The sequence below is a fragment of the Micropterus dolomieu genome, linkage group LG21, assembly GCF_021292245.1.
Source record: "Micropterus dolomieu isolate WLL.071019.BEF.003 ecotype Adirondacks linkage group LG21, ASM2129224v1, whole genome shotgun sequence".
Taxonomy (NCBI): Eukaryota; Metazoa; Chordata; class Actinopteri; order Centrarchiformes; family Centrarchidae; genus Micropterus; species Micropterus dolomieu.
The window spans coordinates 23,760,523-23,781,913 of record NC_060170.1 but is presented as its reverse complement, the minus strand read 5'-3'; the positions used below and the strand labels follow the sequence as shown (position 1 = coordinate 23,781,913).

Sequence of the window (21,391 nt, the reverse complement as noted above, 5' to 3'; positions counted from 1 at the left end):
GTTTCACATTGGTCTATGGACATCACGGTGTATTTTTTTCCTGCTTTCTTTCTTGAAAAATTTCATTATGAGCTGACAGGGATTTCATTTCTGCTAACACTTCAGACATTTCAGCAGGCAGTGTTTGCCACAGGATTTTGTGAGACTATGGTGGGTGGACATCGACCCTCACAGGCAGGCCCCCGGAAGAAGAATTTGTACATTTTAAAGTTAAGTGTATTAATTTGGTGCATTTTAAAAGCAAAATAAAGAGGCTAGATCTATGAAGAACTTTGCACTCTTGTTAACAATTTTGTGGCCTAGTAAACAATTTAAACAGCAAAAAGTCACCTAATTTATTTAATGTTTTTCCAGCAACCATAAAGCAAAGAATAATTTGAGAGTACTTTCCCTAATATTTTATTTTACTTTTAATGGACATACGTAACATGTTTAATACTTCCTGTGAATATAATTCAATAAATCTTATTTCCATATATACTGTAAACGTTGTGTTAACACCTTATTTTGAAAACCGGACTTTGTCACATGTGTATCCTCGCTCTACTTACACCAGTCCACAAGTCCAACGCAATTTAATAAATTATATTGTATGTTGTGCTCGTATTGTGTACAATTAAGACTTAATAGCCTCTCTTCAGGTAAGACTATCATACTGTATCACTTGTCATAAAGTGAGAAAATGAATAAAGTCGTTAACCCTGCCTGTCAGCTCGCTCTGTTCCTTTTAACTGCATTTACCATAAAGGCTCTAATATGTGTGCAATTTAGCATCAAGCTTGATTGCCTTCTCACAAACAAGAGACGGTGGAAACACCATGGGAAACACGCTGTTCAAACCCGAGTTTATAGCAGCGGGGGGCTGCAGCGGGAAAACACAGCGTTAGAAGTCTTTTATGTAAATATATTTTTGGTTCATTTTGAAACTATCACGGAACAAATGAATTAATGGGAAACACTGCAGTAGGGACTATACATGCCAGTGTCTGACCCTAAGTTCTTCAGCTTAATTTACATTCTTTAACTGTGACAAACCACCAAGCCTGCCTGGGTTGAAAGAATATAGGGATGGTTACAAACCTGGTGCTTTTTATTTTGCTGTTCCTCTATATATATATAATAGTAATCTGAGCCTCCCAGTTCATCACACACTGCTCCAACTTCTCTACTATCTCTGGATTAGAGAGCAGTACATCCACCTCCGGCTCCAGGTCTAGCTCAGGGACGTGCAGTGTAATCTCATCTGTGACAAAGACTGAATTTTAGATTGTGATGTTTTTTATTTTGAAATGTTATGAAATGAGCATTGAAAATATAAGTGAGCAGTATTTTCACAACAGTTTACAGTAAAGAAAGTTCTCTCCGGGCAGGTACAGCTCAACATATGCTTAAAATAAAATGTGTACTTGTTTTTAGTAGTGAAACATTAAACTCATGAAATAATGAGCCTTTGGTATATCTAACAAAACAAACCTTGAATCTGAAGTTGTTGGATAGTTGTGTTGAGCATTCCCAAAAACTTGTGCGTTCTGTTGAGCAATTCATCACGAATTGTGACTTGTCCACTTGACTTCACTGGAGTCTCTTCTTCACCCTCTCCACTGGTATCCTCCTGAGGAGAAACTTTCCTTCTTTGATAACCCACACCAATTTTCTGCATCTGGTGGGCAGTGAGCAAGGGTATATACACCTAACAAGAGACAGTAAAATATGCATCCTGTAAAAAAAATCTGATTTTTTTGATATACATGGGTGATGACATTGACAATTTTTTCTGCTGTTACATAAAGTTTTTGTCTGACTGGGAAATGTTACTTGGGTGAGTTTGTTCCGCAGCACAAGAAGGGGATCTCCATTTTGCATGCCAATGGAAAATAGCCTGGGCATCAGGACTCTGGCCTCATTCATGTCCAGTGGTTCAACAATGGTCTCTATTAAAAACACAAATAATAATCTCTTGGTTAATCCGTTTTCTGTGCTTGAGCAGGCTTTAGTTGTATTGACACGGTACTGTCCTCTCACCCTTTGTGTTCCTGATAAAGTAGAAGACACGGGATTTCAAAAATCTCTCTGGGTATTCGTTCACTGCCATGTGAATCTCATTGTGATAAACCACTTGAACCTCAGTCCTCTGAAAACACAAAACCAGTTTGCAAAAGTTTATCATCTCCTTTCCATCGATGATGCACCAATACATGATTACAAACACAGCTACAATTTGAAAGCAATTAAAGAGGGTTTGAATAAAGGTTGGATCTTACATAACTGCGAGTGTGACTTTGTTCATTTGCCTCATCTGAGCCTGAGCTAATCTCCGCACTGCCTTGGGTCCAGGACTTCTTGTCAGGATCTGAAGAGTCTCCATCTTTCCCCCTGTCTGAGGTTATTAACGGGGTAGTTAGATGCAGTCTTTTTGTCCACATATTTCTCACTTTCTACACCTTCGTTAGCCCCAGTGTGTGCCTCTCACGTATTAGCATTCATTCGGGTCACAGAGGTAAACGTTTTCTCTACAAGTTAGGAGTTTCAACTTAGGAAAGTGGTTAAAAATGTTTTTAGTCATCCAGATTAGAAGGGTCTTGCTCAGACAATTTCAGTACAATGGCCTGTGTTTTAAATGGCCTAATTGGTTTTTAACATCGCCGGTTAGGTTAACGGTTCTTTTAATCTTTTAGAAACTGATATAGTTTAGTGCTGGGCAAGGATTAAAATTGCGATCAATCGCATAGTTTTGCGCAAAATTGAATAATGAATTCCTTTCATTTAAATGTACTGCTATATACACAAAAGTGCAATAACATGTGGTTTGCAAACACTTTAAACAAATAATGTGCTTTTTACCAGCAGTATACAGTAGCAATAAAATATTTCTTGTAAATCTCAACTTAAACATTAATCAAATCAAATACAAAAGCAAAGCTATTTGCCACTGCCAGGGCATTACCTTTTATAGCTTGTTAAAACAAGTTAAGAGTCCAGAGCCACGATCATAACATCATAATAGTCACCTTCTGTGCAACAGGTTTACATATATAAATCTTTTTTTTCTGAACAGGTATCAACAGAAACATTTTCTGTTTTCAGGGAGCAGCAAACAGTCTTGTTCAGTAGCAAGTGTCTCTGTTAGTGAAGTGCTCGCCTCTTGTCTTGAATTTTTTTGTACGAGATGCGGAGCACAAATCATTGGAAGAGAGACAGATCCTCGCTGTTTGTGACTTTCCAGAATCTATTACTCTTTACTAACTAGGACATCAACAGGAGGGAATTTGCATGGCTGAGCATCCCCGCAAAACTAGATGATGAGTTATATAACAAATGAATTATAAATGGCCAAAACAACACATAGAATGCATTATTCTACTTGCCAGAAAGTGATTGCAGCTACTTATTGACTGAAAGGTTATTTCTTCCCTGAAATTACTTCATTATATTCATGAGGGTTAAATTTGATAGATTATAACTCACCTAGTACTTTTTACCTCTTAAAATACCTTTAAATGGCCAAAACAACACAGAAAATGCAACATTCCACTTGCCAGAATGGGATTGCAGGCTATTTATTGACTGAAAGCTAGTTTCTGCCGTAAAATGACTTGATTTCATTCAGAAGAGTTATATTTGACAGATTATACAACCGAAATTGTCCCACGTTTTAATTTCATGAATAATAACATTATATTTTTTAATGACATACTGACCACCAAACCAAAAATGTCCCCGGTTTTCATTTCAGAAATCTGGCCAACTTAACTTACATAGACACACAATTAACATGATTAAAGTTTGATTAGATGAATTACCAAGCAGGCAATGCTACAACAAAAATAAATGAAGTTTGAATAAATACTTTCCTACCTCAAAAATTTTTTTTTCCTTCTAAAATTGGCTCTGTCTGCCACAGGGTGCTATTTTTCCCCATGTGGAATAAGGTCTAAACTAAGCATGTGTAGAGTGAATTGTAACTTGTTCCTGAGAAATTGGACGTGTGACCGACTGATCCAGGTGTTATGCCGAGTTTTGCTGCCTGCCGAGAATTGCATTCACCTCCAAATACTGCTTTTAAACGCTATAATATTCTTTGTGGGGTCCATCAATAGTGTTAAATAAACTTAGCAGAAGTACCATTCCTTGATATTTAGTAAATATATGTGGTGATAACGCCGTTTGATCAATGAGCACAGCGTTAGTGTCTGAAAAGGACCTAAAGAGGTGGATGCATAATTCGGCAGATCAAATTTTGTAGGCTACCTGCGGAGATTTGCATCCACCTCTTTTCTCAGCCGTTATCACCCGCGAGGTGCAAGCAATTCTCGGCAGGCAGGCAGAATTCGGCACAACACCTGTCTCCCCTATGCTAATAGCGTTAATGAGAGGCACACACTGGAGTTACACCTCTGCCAACTTAACTTACCGACTGGAATTTCAACTTCAATTTCTTTCTCTCTAATAGTTTTGAAAAACAGAAGACAAGATGGCGAGTCTTCCTCTGAGACAAAGTTCAAGTAACGGATAATTTTCTCTTCTCCATCTTCCCGATTGAGAAGCTCGTCGAAAGACTTGGTTCCGTCCGGGAAATTGAAACCGACAGATACGCAGTGTCGGATCCACTCCACTCGTAAATCGTCGTGGACCATACTTAAAAAAAACGTCACCATTCATTAAGTTAACATGTGGAGAATTAAACGACTGTCGCCATTTGAAACAACAGTAGTCTGCGGTCGCCAGTTACTGTATACTTAGCGGTTTCACGTTGCCTGGCAACCATTAAACGTCTCGTGCCTTTGGTGATTGGGGGAGACAGGAAACGGTAAACGCGTTCCCAGAGTGTTGACTGCAAGGCGGTGCTATTATACCTGTCAACATTGGGATTGGAAATTAAGGGAAATAACCTTTCTTATATACAGTCTATGGAAATTATAAGGGCACAACCCCCTCTCCCTCAATAGCCTGAGAAGAAGTGAGTCACCTTGATAACCGAGGTACGGCACACAGAAGATTGGTAAGTACATTGAGACTACCAATGTTGTGTTGGTCCAGAACCTTCAACTTGTGCACGCTGGATGTCTTAAACTCACCTGCATGGTATTGTTGAAGTCTGACATTTTCCAGTTGCTCATCCTACAAATGTTGAAAGGTTTAAAGTTGACATCCTCAATAGGCAAAACCAAGCTATCCACTCTGTACAGCACTTCATCAAAGCGTTGTGGGTCACCTTTTAGCGCTGGACCAAAGATGTTATAGAACTCCTCCAAAATATAACTTAGAACTAATAGTTGTATTTAGTGTTAGAAACTTATATAGAATAGCACAATAAAATGTTTTTTTATATTATAGGGATAAGTTTCTAATATTAAATTAAAGTATTGTGTTAATTTTATAGTATAGGCTATTTAGTGTACTGTTATTATATTACCTATAGTTAATACATTCATTATAATTCCAAATGTAGTTTCACACTAGGCCACTATAATAATTCCAGTCACAGCAGTTTCATTTTGTGAGTTGTTTTTATTAATTAAAATCATTGTGCAAGAGGCAGAGTCTACATTGGTGTCTAATTTATTGATGTTAAATACTAACTTGTCAATAATTTTAGCCATTATTGCAGAATAATTATTGTAGGTTGCAGACTTAATGAGGTGCTATTTCAGTAATTTATTTAAAACTAATAAGTTAAATGACAAATAAGGTAATGAATCAAAAATGTACAAGTAGATGACTAACCTTTTAGAAAACTTGTTTAATAAAAAAAAAGACAAAATATAATCTCTCTCCAGCATACTGCACCAAAGCCTTTATAGGAAATCAGGTCGGCTGAGTCAGTGAACTCTTCCCTTCTTAAAACATACTTTTATAGGAGAACCTTTCCCGATCTTATTTGACTTTATTTTATCCCTTTTATTTTATTCTATTTTACTAATTTTACATTTATCTTTAACATGTATTTTAGTCATTTCAATGTTTTCTTGCTTTTATCTTGTATTGTTTTTGTACTATTGTCTTTTGGGTATTATTGTCTCTACGCTTGTTAAAGCACTTTGTAACTTGTTTTTGAAAAGTGCTCTACAAATAAAGATTATTATTATTATATGTAGTCAAATGGGTTTGCTTGTGTACATTTCATTTAAATCACATCTCAATAAAAGCAGCACAAAGATCGCTTTCCAAGAATTACAGATTGTACTGCGCACAAGATTTAAGTTGATGAATTTGGTGCTAAAAGTTCTGAAACACATTTAAAATGTAAAACATGAAGTGGGTGAAATGTCTTGGTGTCAACTTCCATGTAGCTTGTGTAAACCCACATAGAATAACAAATGCAAGGGGGAAGACTCAATTCAAAACAAATACAATTTATTATTGACATGAGGATATTCTCAAAAGGAACATGGAGTGTTTGTCAATGAAAAAAACCCCAAAATTCTTAATAAAATTAATGGCAAGATTAGGGCTCCACTAGAAGAAATATAATACCCCTTCAACCAATAATTGCTAATGGATCATTATTTGCTTATTTGCCCCCGATAAAACAGTGTCTGCCACTTGCATCATCAAGATTTGATACCTTTTTTTCACCATTACAACCTGACATACAAGGTCATGACTTTCAAAAATTCCCGTATTTTACTTTTTGCAAAATGTTTTGCCAATGAAAAAGTGCAGACATCAATAATGCGACAATGACGACAATTAAGTTTCCTTCCCTTAGAAAAATACCAATTCCATACATACAGTACCAAGAAATTCAAAACAATTAGTAAATACTACTAATGCCTCATGTCAGTCTTGTCCAAAGAAGATGTAACCACTGTGTTGAATATGGATATGGCTCTCCAGACCAGCAGAGTTGAGTCAACAAATGAATGATTAAAGTTTTTCCTGCATGGAATGTTAAATTGTACAGCAAGTGGCAGACGCATAGGCAATACTGTGAATGCATTAAAGTAAAAATCATATCCCCATTAACATTCATCTTTAATTCTGATGCAACATTTTAAAATATAATAAATTAAAAAATAATTCTGTAAAAGTATATACATATCATCACACACCTGCCCAAACACTTTTCCATACTGAAAATGTCAAAGATCCTTTGCAATGTTTATACAAAGGAAACTGGAGAATTACACAGTATGTCGTCATTTGGTTGTTCTGTAAGGCAGTCAGCTCAACAAAAGGTTGAGCAGGAACTATGTAACCGAAAGGTGGCTCACTACCCAGTGTATGGAAACCAGACCTGCCATAACTGAAACTCAGTGAAAGAAAGTCAAAATGGAACCAACAGAAATAGACATACTATTCTTCAAGGAAAAGGAGGATGTTATTTTATCTTTCATCTTATTTAATCAGCAAATCCCACGAAAAGATCAAAACCAGCAACATGTTGGGGCCATCCATTACATACTAAAATGCTATATCTTTTTTACCTATTTATTAATAAGTTTGGCAGATGTGGTTCTCCATACAAGTGACATTTACAACTATTACCAAATATGCCTCATGAGAAAACTGACAGTTTTAAGTACTTGAGTTACATTTTAAATTTGAGCCTCGAATTTCACCCTCACAAAATGTCCTGCAGTGACGCATACTGAATCTGGTACAAAATACCCATTCATGTATACATTTGCAATAAGAAACAGTAACTTCTCAACAGTGCACTCTGTACTGTCTGTACAATGTTGGGAGGGCAGCGTTAAGTAGTCCGAAATCTGTGAAGCTCAACATTAAATGTCTTTTTATGACAAACTGTTAAAAGAAGAACAGAAAAAAGTCTCATGACATCTGGAATAAGTCTGATGGCTTGTTTTGGCTGTTTACCACCTAACAGTATTAGCAAATAGTCCTTTCACAGTAAGCCATCGTGCTCAAAGCTGGAGGGCAGGAGAGAGAAGGAGAAGGGGCAAAACTTGACTCCAGTCCCACTGTAGAATTTATTCTGAAACTCCACCCTGAGGAAGAAAACAAAAAGCTGCTATGAATATAAAACACTGAAATAATTCACAGCACATTGGCCATGTCAGTGATACAAGTACTTTAGTGGTTACTGTTATCTTACCAGTGCAGCCGGAGGGCATGAAGGAATGCAGACAGACCCTCCATTACCAAAAGAATGGACACAGTGAGAACAGCAAACAGGCCAAACACAGGCACCAGGAATAAAACCCCGAGAGTAGTGTCCATTCGTAGCCCTACTCTCATCACCATGGTCCAAAGCACCTCTGATAGCTCTATTAAAGCAGAAAAAAAAAAGGAGTATATGCACCATCTATTTAGAGAATAACAACAAACAGTTTATTTACCGTACAACTTCAATTAATAGCCGAGTCCCAAATAGCCGCCTGTCTCCTTTATTGGCCTGGTGTGGGAACACATTTTGACAAATAAACGCCTACCTCAATTTAACACCTGGTCTAGTTTTTTGGATGTATAAAACCTCTTAAACCCATTAAATGCCATTACGTTCGAAGCGCTCGTTAAGTCTGCTCATTAAGTCCGGATGTGTCTGTTCCTTGATTATTTATATTTCTTTAGTCTGTAAGGGTCCACCGATCAAGATATTCAAAACAGCGTTTCATAAAAATGAATCCAGGTTTTAAATCCTGTCATGTGAAGTCCATCGCTCTCTGTTAACTTCTGCCACACTTCTCTCTGCTCTCATCCTGCACTGTGTTGTTTTTATACAAGTATTATTCTGTAATAAAAAACAGTTTCATAGTAGTTTCAGTTTTGTGCAAAAGGAATTAAAGGCCTGTCCCATATGGACGCCTGTCCCAAATATAGGCAGGGTCAATTCAGTGATTTTAGCATATGTTGGCTTTGATCTAGACTCTTATTAATGTCCTTGGTCATGACGTCATGACCAAAGTTGCAAAAGGGTTTGAATTGGTTGTTAGGGTTTTGAGGGACTGAACAACTATTGACAAACATTTCACTCTGAAATTCTGAAGTCACACCAGTAATGTGACAACATATAACCTTTTAAGATTTCTGCAACACCATCAGTCATATTAACAGAATGCAGTTATATATACATATTCGAGACATTAAAGTGGATGTACTTAATTTTCCATTTGATTATAATTTGTTATGCAAAACGAATTAAAATCAGTTTAATAAACCATGAAATACCACGCGTGAAAACATTTGCACATGTGCTCACATTGGGTCAAAATGTGATTTCATTTGTGGTTCAAAAAAAGGACAGCTTGAAAATAACTTTAATTATCCACCTACACTTTTTATATCACTTCTTACAGGTTGAGAATCCAGGGTGCTGCTTTATACATATAACGTGACCAAATGCAGGAACTGAAAAAGGGGTCATCAACCTAATATTTTTTGATAACCCTTGAATTGTGTAAAATAGGATGCAGAAATCTAGTAAAAATGATATTTATGAGAAAATGTATTGGGGGATCTACAGAATTAAGTACTATACATTCACCAATGAAACATCAGCAGGCTGACCTGTACTGTATCCATGCCCACAACCTCTATGCTGGATGATTGAGGACACATTGTATTACTCTTATCCAAGTGTGCATGCTGTAAAGCCCCTTACCGCTGTGCATTACAGAAAATCTTATTTTCTGTATATTTATGAGTGAACAATCATCTCTCATAATGATGGTGACATCTGGTACGTCTGATGAGCATACTGTTATTCCCCTCCCTTCGTTACCTATAACCTGCCTAAGTAACATGTAGTATCAGCTGCGCACGGCCACACGTGAGAGAGGACAGGAAACACCAGCAGTTGCTGTGCCATTCATCATAAACTTTGGCTTTAAAACGTCAAACAACAAGGCCCAAACAAAGAAGTGCTGAACGCAAAATAGGTTACCTGTGGTGAGTAAACATGTTTAGCACAACATAGGCCATCTAATGTTAGCTTGCTTCTTGCTTTAGCTGCGACCTACCTAAGGTTAACTCCGACTGTGTTATAAAAAGATGAACGAGCGTTTGTTTGCTTGCCAAACTTGTGGTGGTCGATTAACGTAATCATTTACATCCGGCTAGCTGCCATCACGTTAATTATTACCGTTGTTAATTATTACCGTTGTTGATATTGTTGATCATGTAACGTTACAGTTTTATTTAGTTATAATGTTACACTGGGTTTGAGAGTCAGCAGGGTGTGTTGACTTATAGTAGTTCATAAGCTGTCATTAATTGCATTGCACATTACATGGTTGTGCTCTGTAAGTGAAAAACAGGTTAGAGTTGCAGTATTCCTTATAGCTAGGCAGTTTTATAAGCAGCCTGGTTTGAACACAGCAGGTGATACAACATTCATTATAACCACGAGAGACTTGAGACTTGACTTGGACTCTAGCTCAAAGACTTGCGAGCATCTCTGTCATGTACACACATGCAAGAACAAAAGTAAATTGTTTATCGTTTCTGAGGGAATAAAATGTGAAGTGGCTCTTTGATAATAAAACTTATATCTAAATAAGCTACTCGTGAGTTATTTATAATTGTATATTCTCACCCTGTCAGTGTGCGCTTGTTCAGGTTTGAAGGAGCGACAAAGTACCTGTGTGTGTTGTAACGCAAACCATCATACTCACGGGCATGTGCCAGACTTAGAGCCCAGAGCCTTAGGTAGGAGGCTGTGTTGGAGATGCAACCCAGGCAATACTCTATAGTGTGGATGGACTGATGCAGCAACTCATCTGCAAAGTCAAACTATTACAACAACAAAACAAAACTCAGCATCACATACTCCGGTAAAAAAAAATAATAAAATCTACAACGGTTGCTTATAAGGAAGTTTAGGATTATTGGCTAATATTCCAGAGGATTTGCTGTGCTGACCTCCTCTGTGTGGCAGTCTCCACTAGTGGAGAGATCACTGTGACTGCTGCCCTCCTCCATGTCATGAGCCCTCATCAGGTAGAGCTCCTCTTCACTGTTACGCCGTACACGCTCATATCCCTAAGAACACACAGATAAACTGATCAGATTTGCCTATTTACAGTCAGAGGACAAATAATTGGAGACGTGCATTTCAAAACCTCACCCTGTACATTCCTAGGCGGCGGCTTCCATTGTGAAGCCAATAAAGGTAGACGGGTTTCCCCGCGAGTAAGACAGGCACTGAGAGAACAGCAATGACCAACAGAAATACCTGGAAGCCAGACTGGAAGAAGCAAAACAACATTGCTTTGTTATGAACCGTCTCAGTGACATCTGTATTGTATTTTTGAACCCCCTGATATCTGTTCAGTAAGAACAGGGACATACGTTACACTGTAGCAGGAAAGGAGCTTTACATTAGCTTCTCACCTGTCCTGGGTAGAGAGGCTGCACTGCATCACCCTGCATGAGAAACATGTTTATGAAGTGGATGAGGATGCTCGGGGCCAGTCTGGAGTCCTTAGCAGAGAAGACCAGCCACTTGTACACTATCATGAACACCAGGTACCCAAACAGACACAGCAGGAACAGGAGTTCAGGGAGAAATACCAAGTACAGGTTGTACTTCTTCCTAAAGTGCCTGTTTTTGTTGACAAAAATGAGTCAAGGTATTAAAAACCATAACATCGTTAACAAAATGAAGGGCTTTACGATGTAAAAAACAAACTGGTACTTACAAGTGATTGTAAGTGCTGAGGATGACCCCGAAGCTCATGTGTATGATGCCCAGTATCACTGACATCTTCATCTTATAAGAGTTCAGAAATGTAAGGCGGTTGGTTGCCAGGTTCCAAATCTTTGCAAAGGAAAAGAGACATACTATATTTTACAGTGAGTAGTTTTGATTGGTAAAATATTAACTCTAGCACTGTGATTTAAAGCCCATAAAGAATAGCTGTGCTTTGTTCATTGGTTAGACAATGTAAGGAGAACATTATTGTTCCTGGAAGGGGAAACCAAGAGATTCAATAATTTACTTTCCAAGAATTCAACCCAATTTATTGTTATTGTCCCTGTGGTAAGTGTATTTCAGAATGTGACTGGATTGATATTCCATTTCTGTAATTTAAAGAAGCAACTAGTTGTTGTACTTGATCAGTAAAACCAGTGCATGCAAACTGCCTATTTTTGCAGTAACCAGGAAGCTAATTATCATGTTTTGTTAGTTTTTTGGCAATTATGTAAGTATGCTTGTGTATGTATGTGGGTATAACTTGAAATGCACATTAGGTCCTGAGTGCTTTTTACTGTGACTGTATGATGAAAACTCTTTAAAACCACCACAAAGATGAGAAGCAACAATAAAAAGTCATGACGTGTCATTCATGATGACTTGTCCTCAATATTCTCAACTCACTGGGTCAATTCCCAGAGGGTATGGTCCAGTGAAAACTCCTGTAACATTTGGATCCAGAGTAAGAAGACCATTCCCCTGGATATCCCTGTCCCTGTTGGGCACAAATAAAACCACCACTTTGTGTTACATGTATAGTATGTCATTATGAAACAAGTCCACAAATGTCATCTTATCTTTATATCTTTTGACACATAATCGGTTGTTTATTAATGGTCTTAACCTTAAATACAATACTTATGCACTTATGAACTTCTGAGTTACAATGAAGTCCTTCTTGTAATGAAGTACTCACTTCCAGACATTTGCTCTGAACATGGCTTTCACGCTCCATCCAGAACCAAAGATATTAAGGGACTTTGAGAAACAGTCATTGTATATCAGGCCAGTGTAGATGGAGAACAGGCCCATCATCAGGATTATATAACGCCCCTCAAAGAATGTGTTCCAGATCTGCACATGCACACAGAATCACTCAGTTACACTGTATGCCACAAACTGGCATTCGTTAAGTTACTTAAGTTACTATTTTCAAATGAGTATTAGGTTAAAAAAAAAATGTTTTAGAGTACTCACCTCATTCCTTGTGTTTTTAAGTTTGCGGTTGTTCTCGTAGAGCACCATCCAGAAAGCAAACACAGCCATAATAACTCCATGACCCAGGTCCCCAAACATCACAGCAAACAGGAATGGGAAGGTGATGATTGTGAAAGGAGCTAAGAAGACAGGAGAAAAAAGAAATAGACAGAACAAGAAATTTTTATTCATTCATTTTTGTTACATTATGCACATGTTATTGCAGGAAGGAATATCACACAATTACAACATTGCAATTAGAAAAGGTACGATAAATGTTTCTTTTGTGACTTTTTCTTCAAAGACTGCATGTAGCTGTCACATCTTTGACTTCTGATAAAGTAACATAAAGACCTTTAAAAATCTCCAAAGTGATAAATTAAGGGCTCACGTTACGTTTTATTTTTGGAGCCTTATCTGATAATTCATGTGTACAAATACAGAGAGGAAAAGGATCCCACTCACCAGGGTTAACCTCCCTGTAGGTGCCCACTCCATAGGCATCCACAATGTTCTGGAAGCCAGAGGTAAATTTGTTGGTCCTTATCAGGGTTGGGGGAGTGTCTTTGGTGGGGATACGATTGACAAAGGAAGGAACTGTGGCTCCACTTTTTCTCTGAAATATCAATGTCAAATCAAAATGTCAGCGTGCCCTATAAACTAATTTCACCATAATGTCTTAAAACCCTTGATTGTCACTGCTAAGTAGGAAGCATATGCAACCACCATCCCCCCGGAGGCAAATTGATAAACCTTTTTAGGAACAGTTATTCCCATTAGTGCATCTTTGTTTTGTCCCAAATACACACTCTGTTCTCGTCAGCCTGCACACTGAATTAACAGTGGCCTTTCAGTACCCTTGCCAAGTCACATTAAATTCTTTTTGTTAAACTAAACAAAAGAAGCCAGTTCATGAAGCAACTGCACGGGGTTAAATAAACAGAAAAACAAAGCCTGCAGTGAGGCCAAAGTCGAAGACACTTCACTCTTTAACAGTTTCCTCACCGATCCTTCTTCTAGCGCCCTCCGCAGGGTGGGAATGTCATCCACAGGACACCACACCTCAGCGATCAGACACTTGTTTGTAACATCAAAACTACACAGGTTCAGAATATAGTAGATGGCTTTCATCTTCTTGACCTGGATGACCCAGGTGTAGACGGATTCCGAAGCCTTAATCAGGACCTGTCTCAGATAGTCCTCTGTCCTATGAAGTACCTGGACACAGAAAGAGAAACAGGACTCTTAGTGTGGTAGATCATATCAAAAAGATATTCAAAACGCCAACATCTATATTTTAAACAAGAGGCATTTGTGAGTGTTACTGTGTGAATAAGAGGCAGACATGAGAAACAGTGAAGAAAAGGCAGGGGATGAAAAAACGGTTCAACTTTCAGCTGAGGCCTCATGCTGATCATGTGCTTCAGGGGGTGAGTGCAATTCTATTTTACAGTCACAGTGGGTTAACGCTACCAAAGGATTCACGGTGAAATGCCCCAGACAGAAACTGACCCTCACAACTGCCAGGATTGGAGAAGGAGAAAAACTGTGTTAATCTTTTAGGGGGGGAAAAAACAGCCATTCAATTTAATTCTTTCTTCTTTGGCCATTGAAGACTGGTGAAAAAGGAAAATCCTTACTGGATGTAATGTGATTCACTGAACTCAAGATTTTCTAAAAGGCTTGTTTTGGAACATCTTGTAGTCCTTTACCAGGACAAGCTCATAAATGACTAAGAGAATATTTTAAACAGGGAGATTAGAGCTAACAAAAGGAAAAAGTAAACGTTTGGTGAATGACACACAGAATAACTGCTTTTTCTGTCACTCATTAAAACATCTGCATAATTAGATACTTAAAAGAGAAGAAAAAGAAGTAAAGACATACTGTGTGCAGGTCCTGAATGCGAGTTCTGAGTCCTTCCACAACATCATTCCTCTCCTCATTGCTACTAGGATAGGGATACAAGTGACAGTGGTAGCTATAGAGGGGGGAAAAAGCATGTTATTCACAACGCACCACTACTAAGGCAGGCAAAAAAGTTAATAAATCAAAACCCATTTCCTAAACAAATAGATACCAGCCCCTGTTTCTGACATTAATAGAGCAACCATTAGGATAACTGATTGTGAAATTATTACCAGTCACAGATCTTCTTCACTTTCTGGCCAATTTGGTCTCCCCAGTAAGAGATCAGGAACACTACGCTTTTGGTCGGCTCACCCTGCAGATAGAAAATAAGAGGAAATGTTCAATCATAAGACCCGGATGCTCTATCGAAAATAGTCCAGAGTAGGTTTTCAAGTGCTGGTTACACTCAAAAGTTCAAAAACTGTATATATTCTAAAAATTAACTTGTGTAAAATCAAGCTGTTCATTATTAAAACTAACTGAGAAGTATTTGAGAGTGAAAGTTCATTCTTGACCTGAAAAGCACGGCTTTCTCGGCCCAATTTTTGAAAAAGCATGACTGTCTTTTCTTTTTACGCTTTTATGTCAAGCCTCTTCTTTTCACAAGATTCATCGACACGCCAACATAGCTTGTAATTCTTCCTGATTTTCCATCAGTGAAAGTAAGTCCTGACATTCCACTACTGATCAGCCGCAGTCCTGCATGCCTGCCTTCTGATCAAGCAGAGGAAATGGATAAGTGGATTAGTGCTCTCCCACAATATGAATGGACAAGATCGCAGCACTCATTGTTTATGAGAACCGCAAGAAGGACTAGAACCGACTTCACAACAGGGTCACTGATGAATTTTCAAGACTCTGTTCTCTGCACTGTTTCTTAACAAAATCCACTGGGGAATCAAAACAAACTAAATGAAACGGCAATGATATTTTTGGTCATATTTAACACCATGCACCATGTAACACCAAGCAAATATGTTTTCTTATTTTATTCTATGCTATGATATAGGAAATAATTATAATAAAGAAGATGAAAATACAAAGTGTTTTTCAATTTTACAAATATTGTTATTTTATTTCAGTATATATGATTTATTAAATTAGAGTATGGTTTATTTTCAATGGCTTTGAACATGGCACAACACAAAGATTTATATGCATCAGCTTATAAAAGATTTCTATTGCACACTCCTCTTACCTACAAAAAAGACAGACTAGAGAATATAGATTAGTCCCAAAAAAGCCAAAAATGTATCAAAAATCATGTGCGGGCGCAGAATCTAAGATCCAATTTGTCATTAAAAGCATTTCTTGGATGAGACCCAAAATGAGTTATCAAAGTTGATATACAGCAAATCAGTAAATAAAATTTAAATTAATTTTAAGTTTGTTTTCTTGTTGTACCAAATGATATGTAATCCATAGAATTGTTTCTTCTACCTTTCCTGTTGATAATCTCAACCTGTAATGCAGGGAAGACATAACAAAAGTAATTCATCTTTAGCACAAATCGTGGCCACAGTTAGCTTTGACAAACCTACCGTGTCAGAATCTTCCAGATACTCCTCGATCTCCGCATAGCTGAGGATGGTGTAGCCTTTACACACTCGCCAAAGCATCCGCTCAAAGGCCTCGATCTTCCCCCTCTGAATAAGCCCAGAAATGAAACTGCAAAAGAATGAAGACTATTCATAAACAGCCACAGCAACATAGGAGCTTACAGGGCACACAAACTTTTTATTTAAAATATGACAATAATGATATCATGATCAACAATAATCTTCAATAAAATAACAGAATTCAAAATTCATTAAAAATATTGTTTATGTTCATAATTACACTTGTAAATAAAAAAAATTATAAAAAGATTGTTTTGTGATTACACAAGAAAAACTTTTAACAATAAAATTATTGTTTTTTCCACCGATTCTTTACGAACTCTCTTTTGAACTAGCAACTTCACATTGATATTTAAATTGTTATGCTCGCAGCTTAAAAATATCCAAATAACTAACAGTTACAACTAGAGCCTGATATAAGCTAATTGCAAATAAATGTATTGGTGTTTATAACAGCCAATTAATGACAATTAAAAAAGAAACGGCAAGACAGACGACGGCCCCTTCTATCATGTTATGAGTGGTGTTGTTGCATACTATTCCCACCGGGGGGCACTCTGCAGCTCCCCTGTTGTACTGCCCACAAAACACAGCAATCAGCTGACATAATCAGCAGTAAGTATTACTTATAACAAAAGAAAAAAAGTTTACTTTTAAACTGCATTATGTCATGTTATCTTGGTAAGGTCTCATAACTATACATAAGAAACGTTATGGATAATCTTTGTCTGTGTTATATGTTTCTAAAAAGAAGGGGGAAAAAAGAAGGATATTTTCCGATAAATCAGAATAACAAATTTTAATATCCTCGAATATCAGAATAGGTATCCCATATCGGTTGGGCTCAAGTGACAACCAATAGCTTTTATTTTGGGCAATTTTTTGTCTTTATTGTGGATAAAAAGAGAGAGAGAGTGGATGACATGCAGTAAATGAGCCACTGGTCCAATTCAAACCCAGGCCACTGCGGTGAGTTCATGGTGCATGTGTTTTATTAGATAAGCTAACCTGCACCTGACAACCAATTGTTTTCTGGATAAATTAATTAGGAAATAGGGATGAGGGAGACACATGTGCATGTGAGCAATCTGATTAATGTCACAGTGGCTGTAGCTTTGATGTTACCTAAACAATCTTACATTATTGATGTCACATTGTGCTCAACTGAACAAAATACAAGCTGCCTGCTGTAGCTGTGATACTTTCTATGTTGCAGAATAGCGGTAGTAGAGATTATATATATTTCTTTTAAAACGTCTCTTTTGCTGCACATTCTCAATGCTATTCTGATGAAGGCAAGATAGCCAAGTTTGGTGAATAAAGCATGGTGTACTGGAGAACAACTGTACAACGTTTTTTCATTTCAATTTACATTCACATTCAACTAAATGTCTGTCTTTTTTACAGTGTCCAGGGAATTCCCACACCCCTGAGTTAACTGTTTTTGAGGAGTACAGACTCTAATAATAAGGTTTTGTGTGGGAGACAGAGAGAGTACAAAAAAAAAGAACAAATAAAAGTGCGGCTTGCCTCATTTTAAACTTTCTTTAAATGCGTAGCAGCAACTGTGCATCCCATTTACTTTTTCCGCATGATACCATTGTGGCTTAAATATCCCAAGATATTACTATTTAATTTTTAAAATGTCACGACTATTGTGAAAACTGGTGAACAGTGACAGACCTAGTGCCTAATGTCAACTCTTAAATAAATCCAACTCCATGTCCAAACACTAGCATACACATAACACTGATATGGCTAGCAAAATTTCCATCCCTCACCCCAGTTTGGCTCCTAGCCTCTGCATGCTGCTGTAGTCCATCGCTGTGTCTTTTTCTAGGAAGGGAAACTCCTCATACTGTACTTGTATGGGCTCTCGCTAAAAGCAAAGACAAGATGCGAGCGGATAAAAAAACTCAAATCGCAGAGCCGAGCAGATTCTATTTGCCATATTGAGAAAATAATTATTTGCCAGACAACACACATGAAAATGTGGATGACACACTAACCTCAGCAGATCTCTGTACAAAGTTGCGGGTGATGCGCAGCATGTGTGTGTACTCCGTCAGCTCCAGCAGATTCCTTTGCAGCTTCTCTTTATTCCTGGTTACTTCACCCAACTCCACTTCTAGCCTCTGTAGCTGCTCCTGTGAACACACACACACACACACACACACACACACACCCAGTGATATAGCATAGTAGCATTAACTCTGTGACACTGTACAGAAATACCACCATCAACATATTATATTCAAAAATTATAAATGACGATACATCAAAAAGTAACAAACCATAATCCCCATGATGTGCTTGGGTAAAGGAGCCACTGGGTTCACGTCTCCTTCTGGCAGTGAAATGTCTGCTTTCTTGACTTCCCTCAGAAGGTATCCTGTTTAAAATAAAGAGCAATCTTTTTTATAACACACACAAATGGATCCGTTCCAAATACCTTGAGCAGCCTTTGAATAACATTGCATTTGGAGCAAAATCTGACTGTGTGTTATTCTCTTCTCTTAATCTAATAATAAAAGATTAGTTAACCAAGGATGGCATTTCATTCAACTAAATCTACAACCAGCTGACATTTCTCATGACTGTAGGGTCACTGGCTCTCAATTCAATTCAGTGAGAAGGTCATCTGTGGCTTAATTGTACTTCCTCCCCAAAGCTCGACTACAACTCCAACTCAATAAATAGATAGGGAACTTTACTGGTAAACTTCATGTTAGAAGATCAAATTATCCTTACCAAGGATCCTCTCCATCTCTTCACATTTTTTGATCTCATTGACATGTTTTCGCTGGAATGCGTTCACACTGGGATTGAGCTGAAACAGGTGCAGGAGACATTCAGTCAAGAATTGAATGACTAACAATCCTCATCCCCACTCATCACGGTCACATACCCCTATGATCGAAACAAACTAGCAAACTAGAGCGGAACAATTAATCAGCATTTCACTGGAATCGCAATATGTCCTACTGCAATTTTCAGATTGCAGGAAGGGCAATATTTGTTAAAGGTGATGTGTGTGGCCTACACATCATATTATAGAGACTTAAGGAAACACTTGTTTGGTACAGATCCCTGCAAAAGAAAAAGCAGTATGTATGATTTTCAATATAAATGAGAATAATGATAGTAAAAATGATCATGGCAGTAAGATATAATTTTCCAAATCGTTCAGCCCTACGATAAACCATCATAACCTTTACAGTAAGTAGCTGCATGGGCTACTTTACAGCAGCATTTCCCAGCTATGATCTATGGGATATCAGGACTATCGAGTGACAATTGTTATGGAAGCTCGGATGGTACGTAAGTTACTACGAACAAACAGCACTTTGTCGAGCTTTCAATGTTGGCAAACTTGGCAGTAACTTTCAAAGTGAGACATTGCTGTGTTTCAGGGGATTAAAAGCGGTCTGTTACGGGACTTACGTCTCTGAACTCCACAAGCCCCAGTTCTCCAAGTTCATTGATGCAGTCGTATGCTGATCCAGACTGTAGAAACAGTTGTGCCAGGCACATATCTTCACCTCGGAGCAGAGACATTTTGACAGTTCACTCTTATATGTACCTGCTCAGGCGAGGGGCTAATACTAGCAAGCTAACAAGTGCGGTTCCTGTAAGAGATCCGTCAGTTGCAGAGAGTCAAATCCTTCTTAGTGCTTTTCATATCTTGGCTCCGGTGTTAGTACAATATTTTACTAACTTAGCATAACAGACACTTTAGCTATCGTTACAGCAGAGGCTCTTCCTGTGTTAGCTAATGTGCTAGCCAGTGAGTGTCGTGTTGTTTGTTCTGAGATGAATAACTTCTTTCATCAAAGTTGAACATGAAACTGTGAGTCAACCGTAGTAAGACCGCTAACGCAGCACATCCAAAGACGTGGTCGCGAGTCCTTTCATAGTTTGTGAAGTTTCATAAGACGTCCGCTCGCAGTGTCCATACTCCTACACGTCACTTCGCACTGTTGAATACGATCAACTTCCACACAGCAGTGTTACCTTTGACCAATGACTACCGCCTCCTGGAGTCTGCGCACCACACACGCTCTCAGACGTGGGGCCTTTGAGCCCTCAACGCTGTCTGAAGGCACATATGCCATCAAACACAAAATAAAAAAGTTTAACATTTTCTTTGATTAAAAGGCAGACTTAAGTAGACTGTCAGAGCTTAACATGACTCTTTATGGTCCAGTAACAACTTTCTATAATCCTGCAAACATATTTTAAAATGGTGTCTAAACAAGTATCTGGAATTTTTGAAAGTGGTGCAATCATTTTCCCTGGGATGATGATAGTTGTCTTCACACACGCAATGTTTATTCTGTAAATATGTTTGTCTGCAAGAATAAACCCTTATCACGACCGGATTAACCAGACTGCCCAGGGCAAAAACCACAGACCCAGGTTGTATAAAGCTTTTTTTTTTCTTTAAGGAGGCACTAAGAAAAAGATGCAAATGGGGTAAACCAAGAAGACAAGACACATGAGATACATCTTAGTAACCAGAAAATTATGGCAAAACTTCAGCAGATTCTTCATTGACCATATTTATAGAGATTTTACATTGAGGAGGGAAAATATGGCATTTTGTTTTTATTAAAGTCAAAGAATATAAGTACTTTATAATAAATGTATTCATTCTAATGGCAAACTTTGTATAACTTTGTACTTTTTGTCCATGAGGTTGTAATATTTAAAAGCAATAACTAAAAGGCTGTAAAACCATATGGCTCTCTTTTAGCATCTTTACATAATATAGACCACCCCTGGCAACATTGTTAATTCTCTTATATATTTGTATACTGTTCTATATACTTATCTGTGAACACCTTATTCCTGTTTTTGCTACCTAGAATCATAAAGAGCAGCAGCTATGTTAGATTCAGTGTTGTCTGCATAACACTGAAACAATACTGTGCTTGTGCGTGATGATCGCTTGTGGGAACATCTCAAACCTGAAGAAACATTGATCCAAAGTCCCTGTGGCACT

At 37.8% G+C, this 21,391-nt stretch overlaps 2 protein-coding genes across 2 annotated transcripts in view; both read right to left on the bottom strand.

The window, feature by feature from the left end:
• The window catches only part of LOC123959896 (dynein axonemal heavy chain 10-like), a 24,109-nt gene extending 19,362 nt beyond the window's left edge, over nucleotides 1–4,747 (bottom strand). The window contains 6 exon segments of the mRNA XM_046034226.1: nucleotides 1,122–1,243; nucleotides 1,474–1,690; nucleotides 1,816–1,931; nucleotides 2,023–2,131; nucleotides 2,262–2,377; nucleotides 4,412–4,747. Of these exon segments, the coding sequence (XP_045890182.1) occupies nucleotides 1,122–1,243; nucleotides 1,474–1,690; nucleotides 1,816–1,931; nucleotides 2,023–2,131; nucleotides 2,262–2,377; nucleotides 4,412–4,655 (924 nt within the window). The 5' untranslated portion in view covers nucleotides 4,656–4,747.
• Nucleotides 4,748–7,701: 2,954 nt separating this feature from the next.
• Nucleotides 7,702–20,390, bottom strand: LOC123959921 (V-type proton ATPase 116 kDa subunit a2-like). The gene is made up of 20 exons (XM_046034270.1): nucleotides 19,831–20,390; nucleotides 19,138–19,216; nucleotides 18,681–18,778; nucleotides 18,396–18,533; nucleotides 18,168–18,265; nucleotides 16,309–16,435; nucleotides 14,998–15,080; nucleotides 14,744–14,837; nucleotides 13,862–14,074; nucleotides 13,322–13,472; nucleotides 12,857–12,996; nucleotides 12,576–12,733; nucleotides 12,284–12,374; nucleotides 11,604–11,722; nucleotides 11,296–11,506; nucleotides 11,030–11,149; nucleotides 10,825–10,944; nucleotides 10,578–10,695; nucleotides 8,060–8,231; nucleotides 7,702–7,952 (listed from the first exon to the last, which is right to left on the bottom strand). Exons 1-20 carry the CDS (start codon nucleotides 19,942–19,944, stop codon nucleotides 7,850–7,852), a joined length of 2,547 nt encoding a protein of 848 aa, XP_045890226.1. The 5' UTR covers nucleotides 19,945–20,390; the 3' UTR covers nucleotides 7,702–7,849.
• Nucleotides 20,391–21,391: the final 1,001 nt, after the last annotated feature.

Coding starts and splice junctions, on each gene's coding strand:
- LOC123959921 (XM_046034270.1), bottom strand. CDS start 19,944: ATGTCTCTGCTCCGAGGTGAAGATATGTGCCTGGCACAACTGTTTCTA. Junction 18,779..19,137: donor AGAGATGGAGAGGATCCTTG/GTAAGGATAATT, acceptor TATTTTAAACAG/GATACCTTCTGAGGGAAGTC. Junction 13,473..13,861: donor GGGCGCTAGAAGAAGGATCG/GTGAGGAAACTG, acceptor TTGATATTTCAG/AGAAAAAGTGGAGCCACAGT.